At 42.9% G+C, this 10,735-nt stretch overlaps 1 protein-coding gene across 4 annotated transcripts in view; it reads left to right on the top strand.

Moving 5' to 3' along the window:
* Window positions 1–1,371: 1,371 nt before the first annotated feature.
* Window positions 1,372–10,735, top strand: part of kif5ab (kinesin family member 5A, b) — a 94,130-nt gene continuing 84,766 nt past the window's right edge. For all 4 annotated transcript variants that reach the window (XM_033625967.2, XM_033625968.2, XM_078169678.1 and 1 more), the window contains exon 1: window positions 1,372–1,646. In XM_033625967.2, the coding sequence (XP_033481858.1) occupies window positions 1,518–1,646 (129 nt within the window). In that variant the 5' untranslated portion in view covers window positions 1,372–1,517. The remainder of the gene's footprint in view (window positions 1,647–10,735) is intronic.

Below are 10,735 nucleotides of genomic sequence, written 5' to 3'. Positions count from 1 at the left end.
ATAACATCAGAGTATGTAAGAGTATTTCTGCTTTTCATATTATCACTTAGGCTACTATATCGCACTTTACACTCATCATAATTTTATTACATAGGCTATAACATAGGATGACAGTGGCATCACTAGTGGCAACCTGTCATATGACTGGATTAGATGACGAAGCATCAATGTTGGCCAAATAATCTACAGCACAAGACACACAGCCGCCTGTGGCTTTGTCATCCAGAGCACTATGGCACACATTTCTTTATTAAGGTAAAGCCTGTTACATACACAGCTTGTCTTTGAACATTTCTCAGGTCTCAAAATGCAAATACATTCATAAGACTACTGTGAATACTATAGTTTTATTCATTCATACTGTGTTTCTTGTCTTGTAGGCCTACATAAACCAACAGAACCCACTGGCAGAAGCCACAAAATCTGCCAATTTTACACAAAAAGGTGTGTTTACTCATCATGGGGGGTAAATAACCTGTGTTAACATCTGTATAATGTCTTCTGAGGCTCTTGGTGACTTTCTAAAGCTTGAAATCATGACATGTACCTGGTAGGAAGGGTTTAATGAAAGGTACAATTGAGTGGCATTTTGGGAAATATGATATTCAGCTTTTTTTTTGGTGCTTGATCCCTTGGGAAAAAAGTCAGGCTATTTGCTCCAACTTTGTCTGGTCTTTATTTTAATCTGTCTCCCAAGTCCTCCAGCTTGATGAAAGTGCAGCACTGCATCAATGGAGTACCCTATAAATCTCTTGGCAAAAATTACAGAGCCTCTGTTTCCCACATGACTACCCAGCTTGTTATGCAAAACAGCATTGCCATGACGACCAGCCTGGTGCAGCCTGGAAAAAAAGATGCTCTCCTCAAAAACCTGCTGGCCACAGAAAATAAATCACCACATGCAACAAGCAACACCATCACCTTTTTTGTGCTCCACCTGAAACTTGAGTGTTTGATGGAAAAGTGAACTTTCCAGTGGAGTCTGTCCAGTCTGAATGTGGTTGCGGGAATAAGGAGCAGAGTTAGTGCTCCTCTCCTGCTCCTCGGTCCCTCAGCTCAGCGGTGCTGATGAGAGAGGATTTGAGTCGCTACTTTACCACGCCCCGCCCCCAGTGAGCGAGCAGGGATGACAGTGATGCAAGGCATGCTTCTGAGCAGTCTGCAACCTATCCAGACACCGCCGACCGGATCACTTTGGAATATATACTCCCCATCTACAACTCTCCATCTGCTCTCCAGCGCTCCACCGAGTTTGGTTTGAGAGCATCTGAGACAAGAAACTCTCTCTTTCTGTTTTTGCTTTACATTTCTGTAATGAATTGGGCTGTAGTCTTTCCCCAAACTCGTAGTTGCCCATTTTTCCAAATGCTCCGCCTGCCAGTCTGGCTTTGCATGTGGGTATAGCCGGTGATTTCAGCCTGCGTCCAGGTGGTGCACGGGAAAGGGTTGCACTGGGAATATTTTATCTTTAATAATTTATCTTTTTTGGAAGCGCGTCCACTATTTTTTCCCCCACAATGGCTGATGCAAACGCAGAATGCAATATCAAGGTGTTGTGTCGATTCCGTCCTCTTAACAAGTCCGAAATTATCCGCGGAGATAAGTTCATCCCAATATTTCAAGGAGAAGACACTGTCATCCTCGGGGTAAGTTATCTCTAACCATCTCCTTCCGTTTTGTCACCTTTCCATGCAAACGCCGGGGGTTACACTTTCCATCTCGCACACACCATCAGATACTGGCCAGACAAACCTGGAGCCTTAAAGGCTTCTGACAGGGATCCAACTAAGTGTAGCCCCTTATCAATATTCTGATCAGCATGTTGCATCATTCAGGTGTGTGTTGCTGTCATTAAACAAGGCTTCCTAGATATCTCTTATTTAGGCAGGGAAAAAAGAGGCTAGATCAAACTGATGAGTAGCCTTTCATGTCATGTCCTCAGATGATTTGCCAAAAAATCAAACCTTTGTTGCTGAAATTAAGCCCAAGATCAATAAACTCTGCAAGCCTGAGCTCTGCCAGCATCCGAGGAACTTAAAAACTCATCATTTTTTGAAAATGCATCCCGGCCCCACCTCTGTGATCCCATGCTGCCTCATTATTCCTGTCTTCTGTGGTATTGATCTGCTGGATTTTGGTGTGTTTCCTGCCTCAGAGGATCATGCAGGATTTATTGATTGTTGCTGATGTATGTTGCAGCCAGCCTTTAATGCACTGTTGAAGTATTGGGTGCTGCAATTATAATGGGAGTCATGATTATGCTTTGTGGGTTATTTTTTTTTCTCTGTCCAGTGAATTGATTGTGAATAGAAGCTGATGATAATTGTCACTGCTATGGAGCAGCAAATGAAAATGAACCAAGCCATAAAAGAGGTTTGTCAGTCTGATGGGTGCGTACCTGGGGCTGGGGTTAACAGTGGGGGATTATAAGTGCTCTAAATGCAAATGCTCTAGTTATTTACATGTAAAGCACATTTGGGCCAAGGCTGACACGCGCACACACAAAGAGAGGGAAACAGATCCTGCACACATTTGGCCTGGGGGTTGACTTCAAGTGATGATGAAGACAGCAGAAAATCCCTATCGGCTTACTCTGCTGTCACACACATGCAAACACACTTTCACACACACGTATTGAAATGCAAGGCAGCACTGCTGAGGTAGATATCCCTGTGAGACTGTCTTGTATATCCTGGTTGTAGCAGCAGCGGGATGTCTTCCTCAAGCAGATTGAATGCTCATTATCACATTATTCTGATGCTATTTGGCGTTACAGCGGCTTGAAATCATTTATTCCTGAGTCAATCTGTATTTAAATATATTCTGGGTGTGTTTGAGGGCAGCAGAAGAATGAAAAATGCATGCAGATGTTCATTCTTGTACATTATGTGGTTATTTTAAACTATCTCAGTCTAAAATTTCTAAAGAGTGTCTTGAATGGCTTTTTTTGAATGATTTATTCAGCGTCAGTGCTGCTGTTGCGTTCAGGCTGCAGTCTGTTAGTCTGGGGAAATGCATACTTCGAATTAATCTGCAGATGATGACAGTTGGAAACAGCCTGAGCAGAAATGAAGTGAAATCATGTTACCCAATTAAGGGAACTGTGATCTGTTGTCGTTATGAAATATACACACCGCGCTGCTGTCGTTTCCTACCTGCACTCCTGTACGGCAGCAGGAGCCTTCAAAACTGATCACGTCTGGAAACAGAAGCATGCCGTTCCCTTCTTATATTTCCAATCGCTTCATGCACTAACCATCAATTTCCTTTGGCTCAGATGACTGTAATCACTAAAGCACGCACACAGTTTTCATCTCTGTAGATGTAATTGCTGTGGAGGCGTGCAGAATGTGAGGGGTGTCTTAGGTGTGTAAATGAATTCGGAGTGTGTATTTTCCATCTGTAGCATCTGTCTTGTAGATCTGGAATACTCTTAGAGGAGAGGTAAAAAAAAAAAAAAAAAAGTCTCCTGAGAGTTGAAATGCTGCGGCCGTCAGATTGGATCAGGATTTAAAATATCAGGCCGGCAGGCAAGCAGGCATGCTGCAGGGACCCTGTAGCGACAACTAAGCGCTCACATTCTGACGGTTGATAAAAACAATTCGCATCTGGGCAGCGCTGATGGCCCCACATTTGTCTGCAGGAGGAAGGCTCCTTCCAGAACTTGTTAACTGACAGAGGCAATGATTGGAGCTGCTGAGTGATGTTTCGCCTGCACCTGGGTGGCAAGCGGGAGGAGACTTGGTGAGAGATTAAAGGTCTGGGAAGATGGCACATTGGTGTGCTCTGAACTGATGAAGGAACGTCTCCGGGGCCTCAGAACATTTGGGGATGGGTGATGTGTGACTGGTGGGATGTGGAGCGCTTTCATGACAGAGTCAAAAACTCAAAGACTCCTGAAACAACTCGGATGTGGATTCTGACAGCTTTGAACTCAAGACTTGCAGTTGAACTTGACACATAAACTTAAACATGAGCATACGCCATATGCATCCTGTGTTCTTTTTCAAAAATGTGCTTATATTAAAATTTGCAGTGGTTACAGGGCATTACAAACAAGAATGAAAACAAAAATAAATAAATAGGCGTAAATTAACAAATATATCGTAGAAGTCACATGTGTTGGAAGCACCTTTTGCCGTCAGAGGTAGTGGAATAGAGAGCCCTGAGCGTAGCCATTCACAAGTTATAACCCCGTATCCAAAGGAAACCTTTGTAGGACATTGAGGAAGGATATGAACAGTTGTCATTTTGATATATGAAGTCATCCTTAAAGGGACAGTTAGCCCCCAAATCAGAAATACATATTTCTCCTCTTACCTTTAGCGCTATTTATCAGTCTTGATTGTTTTGGTATGAGTTGCCGAGCGTTTGAAGATATCAGCTGTGGAGATGTCTGCTTTCTCTTGAATGTATTGGAACTAGTTGGCACTTGGCTTGTGGTGCTCAAAGCCCCAAAAATGAATATGAAAACCTCAACAGGAATGTATTATTGCACAGAAGGAAGCGTGCTCACCCAGCAACACTGAGTTAGCTAACGTTACAGCTCAGTCGAGGAGGACGCCATTAGTGTTTACATTTCGTGCTGTCACGAAAATGAGCATTCATCCATGAGTAGATGCACGTATCCTTCTGTGTGGTGATACAGTTAGCAGGTGTAGTTGGGTGAAGAAAATAGTACCGACATGAAACTGCTCACAACAAGGTCTGTGGATTATCTTGAGTACCCAGGTCATGAGTTCTGGTAAGACACATTGCTGTTGAGTTTTTCATAGCTCCACAAGCCGAGCACCATCTAGTTCCATTATATTGGAGAGGAGGCAAACATCTCTACAGCCGATATCTTTAAAATTTGGCATCTCATACCAAAACAAGACTGATGAATAGCACTGCAGGTAAGAGGAAAAATGTGTATTTTTGATACTGGTGTAAACTACGCCTTTAACTTTCTCAAGCTCGAGAGATCACATCACATCTTCAAGACAAGTTGAAATAGAAGGAGGCTGCGTGGACTCCCAATTAAGAACAATCTGCGACAAGCTTTCAAAGTTGTGAAAGCAGCACTGTCTGCTTGTTTAGGATTTAATGAAGACGAATCCATCGGGACACAGAAGATGTTTCTTAAGGGGCATTGTTACAGGTTAACAATCTCAAGAACATCAGAAAGACTTTTAAAGATTGAATGCCAACAGGTTTGCATTTTAGAGCAGTGAACAAACATGTGGCTGAAGTCACAAGGGGAGGCATGATATCTGTCACGCTTGTTTACACTTGGATATGTTTTAAATTGCCTGGATTTGGAGAAATGTGAAATATTTGAATTGTATGAGCCCAGGAAAAGCACAAGAGGTGTTAGTTCACAACCTGTCAGTCACTTCATACCCCTATTCCTCAGCGAATTCAACCTCCATTTTGCATCCTGTATTCAAATTTACCTAAAGCAAGGCCATATAACTTAATGGCACAGTGAATTCCCTTCATTTCCCCAAAGCCTATTCAGTTGGCTATAAAGACATTTTCATTAGTTTATCAGTGACAGGCTGAAACACAGTGTAACAGTAGCACAAGTAGAGAAAAGTCACGATGAGAGAAAGTTGCACAGTAATATCTAACTTTTTCTAACATAAGCCTCCATAAGCTACCATATGAAGGAGGTTGTAGCAGCAAAACCCCTGAGTGTATTAATATTTACCAAGCATGATGCATTTTGTTGCTTGTGAATTCAGCATTTCATTTGCAAGAGAAAGCTTGTGTTGTTTCTCCTTTCAAAAACGACATAATCTTTCTTAAAAGCGAGAATTGATTTCTGCTGCTCAGTCCAATATGCTTTGGTCTCCACCAGCTCCCGGGGGAAATATCTGGCTCTTTAGCTGCTAAATGCTCCAATATGTTCACCGGCTACTCACTACCTTTGTCTATCTGTCTCTTGTTTTCTGCTGGGCAGTTAGCCTACAGTGAATTTATCACTGACAACAGCTGCCTTTTGCGGCTGGATTCAAGGTTGATGAGAGCAGTGAGACTGAATCAAAACAGTTTAGTTGCAGAACATAAAACCAAAATAGCGACTCTGAGGGGAACTGCAGAGTCAGATGTTGGTTGTCTATGAGCAACCACTCTCACGTTACACTGTCACTTGATCCATAATACATAAATTTGATTAGTGCAGCTTTAAACTGAAGTTGATTACTCAGAAAGAAACCTGAGAACACAACTCAGTTCGCCCAGACTTCACATCCGTGACTTGGTTGTCACTTTGAGCACTTGAGACTTGACTTGAACCTTGTTGATTTTACTGCTGCTTGTGTAGTGACTGTTCAAAACGTGCTTGTTCTGATGGGTTGATTGCTTGGCCGCGAAAATGCTTCATTGGCTCCTGAGCAATGCTCCTGCAATGACATAGCTGTGTCCCCAAGCAATGCCAGAGTATACGTGCCATTTGCTAACAGCTAATGATTTGGGACCAGGCTGGGAACAAAGGTGTTCTGTTACAATGCAGTTTTGCTACAATGTAAGAGCTCAGGTGTTTTGTTTAGCAAGCGATGGAGAATGAGCCGTACCCAGCATGCCGTTCAGCTGTGTACAGGACACACCAAACTAACATCAAAGAACTAATGGCAATAAAAGCCAACTGTTGTGTCACCTCATGTCGCCCATTATGCAACAAATGTTGCATAATGTAACAAGTTTGTTTTGACATCAAGCCCACTTGACTTAAGTCATTTGTTTGCTTTCCTCACCACAGTTTCTCTTCAGCTGAACTGCCAATCATAGTGTTTTCATTCACCGGTGGGCTGAGTCTGACGACCCAGATTCAACATGCTGAACTGGCCGTAAAAAAGCTGACAAGGACTGTCTCGTGCCAATGGTGTGGAACACACACAAAAAAACTAGGGCAGAAGACACTCACTGACACTGACCAAGAGCCTACCGTCAGCTTGGTGTGTCATGGCAGTAAGAGTTAATAGGGGTTCCTTTCAATACACTGCACAGTGTGTATGTAACACACTATGAATAAATATGTCTCATATCTCAAGAGCTTCCTTGGGTCCTCAGCAATACATATACATATAAGTGTGAAGACGATCAGATAAATGGTGGTCGAGTAAATCGATGGAAAGACAGACAAGGGTTCCTTAATTTTTACTCATGTATTGGGAAATATCCTTTTCTGCATCTACTTAGCATCAGCAGTGAGGAATCAGTGCCGTTTCCCTGGAGTGCGGAGCAGCAGTGCAACAGAGGTGCAACAAGCATGTAAATCATCTTCAGCAGCACAAACAAACAAGAGCCCTGAGTCCTGAGCAGAATCCCTCACTCAGGCCTGAGACCAGTAATACAGCGAATGTTGGAGCATCAAAGAAACACACTCACAGAACACATGTAGAGCTGGTAAACCTTTTGCTGTGGGCCTGTAAGTTAGGTTTCTTACTGTAGCAGTTCCTCGAAGCACTCTCCAACATTGCGGCACCATTTTTCCCACGAGTCATTTTAATGACAATAGCAATATTCCACATCCCCCACCCGTGCGATGCAACAATTAATGTTTTATTATTAGTGCTTAGTTCTCATCTCACATGGCCACCTGTGGAGCCCCATAGCGCACAGTGGCTGTGTGTCAGTAATAACCATACTCAGCCTGTACTGCCCCAAGGCTCGGCCTTTGTGTTTGTTCCACGGTGGAGTGACACAGCTGTCTCTAGTATTTCACTGTCTGGAATAATGCGCCGTCACAGGGGCCAGATTGTCCCTCCTAATCTTCTGGCAGGAGGAAAAGACAGCTACGATGAATCACGCTTTGAATTCAGTTCTATGAATAAATAAATAATCACGGCCGCCTTCGAGGCAGTAAGATATGGAATTTTTTCTCTCTGGTGCTCGCGGGCAGTGACATATAGATATCACATGCTAGCGCCATGTGAGCTGAACACAGGCTATGGGGTTATTAAAGATGCATTACACATGCATCATACCAGTGGCAGTTTATGATGATAAGATATGAGTTAGGTTTCTGTATGAAAAATGCCATTGCAGACCTGTGCTTTTCACTCCCTGATTGTTTGTTGTCATATCTCCTTAAGCTGCATGAGCTTAAAGAGCCTCACTAGTGCTGAATAGGCCAACAGCCTCATCTCCATTGCCTTTGTCCAAAATGAAATAATTTTATGCTTCATTTGGCTGCTATTGCTGTAAACCCTCGTGAATATATTTAGCTGCACGCTCAGGCTGAGTTTAACTTAGGGGGGGTAATGTAGTATGACATATATGACATAGATCCCTCTTTATTTCTGACTATTTTAAACCAGCAAGAGGAAATGCTGCAACGGTGGATTTTACTTCAACTTTAGGACCTTTTGTCTCCAAAACTGCATCCCTTTTATCATGGGCCATTTCTTTCAGGATCAGAGGTACAGTTTTAATGAGCCTGCATCCCGCAGCAAGGCCAGACAGTTAGACCAAAATACAAAGACAGCAAGAAAAGTCTCCTCTCTCTTCATGTTTGTTACCCAGACTGTCAGCCATCATATCGTCACACTCAACCTTGGGGGGTTAGCTCGTGCCTGTGCGTGTGTGTGTGTGTACGCTGAGTGGTTGTGTTGACTCGTTTAAAACACTCATATTGAGTCCCTAACCTCTACACTGACCTCCCTGTCATTGTCATATGGAGGCGTTTGAGTTTTTACTCACACAATTTATTTGTCTTTGACCATGGTAGATACCGAAGAGGGCATAGGTGTGGATTAAAGGGGGGATGCAAGGGACACATTCTCCTCAATATTTAGAACACATTCATTTGTCTGCCCCAATGACAGCATGAAAGTAGTGGAGAACTTTTATCTTTTTTTACTAAATGAAAGACATTTACACCATAAATTGATGCAGAAAAGAAACAGATTGCTGTAGTTTCATGTGTCCCACCCATAGACTGTAAAAGTAATGGACGTAGCTGCCACAACGTCGCCCACTGGTTTGTTGAATTGACCATATTTGGACGAGCGGGTGGAGGAGCAACAGGTGGATCTGACTAAGAAGTTGAGGACACTATCAGCAAACAGTCACTCAAAGCGGCCAACCTTTGATTATGCATAACTTTAAGCCTTAAAAATGTAAACGGGTCATTTATAAAAAATAAATTCACCCTTGTACAGTTGTCATGAAGGGGGAAATTAGCTATAGAGACCAAACACATGCTGTAAAGACATTTATTTCTGCTGTAAAGTTGGGCATTTTAACATGGGGATCTGTGGGGATTGACTGGCGTATGGAGCCAGCCTCAAGTGGCCACTTAAAGAAGTGCAGTTTTTGGCACGTTTATGCTGGCTTAATTTTCCAGCCCTGGGGGTTGCCGCCTGGTCCCCCTCCCACTGTTGAAATGAAACCTATGCCCTTGGAAGAGGGTGATCTTTGCCGTGAAATGAATCCCTCCACCCATGTTCACGAATCCAATTGAAATGTGCACATTAAATAGCTATTGATTCTCTATTTTCTGCACACCATTTATAATTGTATGGATTACCTCTCCCTAGCTGATGTTCCCTTGTGTGCTTACAAATCTACTATAGAAACTCCAGGGTGCTAAAGGCTGCTGTGTTAACATCTGCAAAATACACCTTGTTTACATGTCTAAGAAGAATTGAGGATTAAAACGTTCACAGAGACAGAGTATATATTCTGCACTGAAGTTTTCATTGTGGCTTTGCTCCTTCCCTCAAAACGTACTTCTTTTCACCTCAAAGCTTTTTTCCCTGAGATTTATGAAAATGAATTAGGATCATATGGTGCACTACTGTTGCAGAAAATAGGCATGTAATATCATTAAAAATTAACCGATTATTCATGAGCAGTCACTGTAAGATGTCTGGTTTCTGATGGAGCTGCAGCTCTTTTCCTGCCGAGCTCCACTGAAGGCTGATTCTTTTTTCTTCTCCTATCCTTTTCTTGATTAGGCGCCGAGAGGGGAAAACAGCTGCTGTTGAAACAAACTGTTGACAGTGCATGTCGGGCGCCAAGTAAAGTCATCTACCTGCCTCGTACCTTTTGTTATTTATAGTTCCATTGGAGCTGTTTTCTCCTCAAGGATATTTCTTTGCAATGGCTTGAACTGTCTGCAAACCAAACAGCGTCAGAAATGGAGGTCCAAAGGGCTCCCGTCATCCCCGCCCTGGTGCTTTAGTGCTCTAATTCTATCATTGCAGTGCACACACCCTATCCAATTAGGGAGTGTAATGGGATTGCCATGTAGGGTCAAGATCCATACTCATTTCTCCCGTTGGACGACGCCATCAGAACAGCTACCACTTGGGATCGTCTTCTCTCCCCCTTGTTCCCTCTTTCTCTCCCTCAATACACACTTAACTGTATTTTTCTCTGTCTAACTCTGTTTCATGGTGTAATGATTCCGCCGCTCATTTCCTCATGACTCAGCAGCAGTTTTGGGAAGATGTGAGAGAAGAAGCTCAGCCTCGTCTGTCATCTCATTAAGTTAGGTAGAGGCTTCTCGCGGGTTTTAATGGTGTCAAGAGGGAAGCTCCTGTCAATCAGGAGTCTGAAATGTTAAAGAGTTTGTGACTTTGGTGAAGTTATTTCACTCACAGAGATGTGAAAATACGAAAACTCGCTGAGATTAATTCAGCTCTATTTCGAGAGAGAAAAAAAATCAGTATTCTAATCACCACTGCTTTATGGCCACCTTGTACTATCTTAAAATGTAGAGTGGCTAATCTATGTACCCACAGCC

The sequence above is a fragment of the Epinephelus lanceolatus genome, chromosome 1 (assembly GCF_041903045.1).
Source record: "Epinephelus lanceolatus isolate andai-2023 chromosome 1, ASM4190304v1, whole genome shotgun sequence".
Lineage (NCBI taxonomy): Eukaryota > Metazoa > Chordata > Actinopteri > Perciformes > Serranidae > Epinephelus > Epinephelus lanceolatus.
The sequence above is the reverse complement of the archived record's forward strand: the minus strand, read 5'-3'. Positions and strand labels throughout refer to the sequence as shown.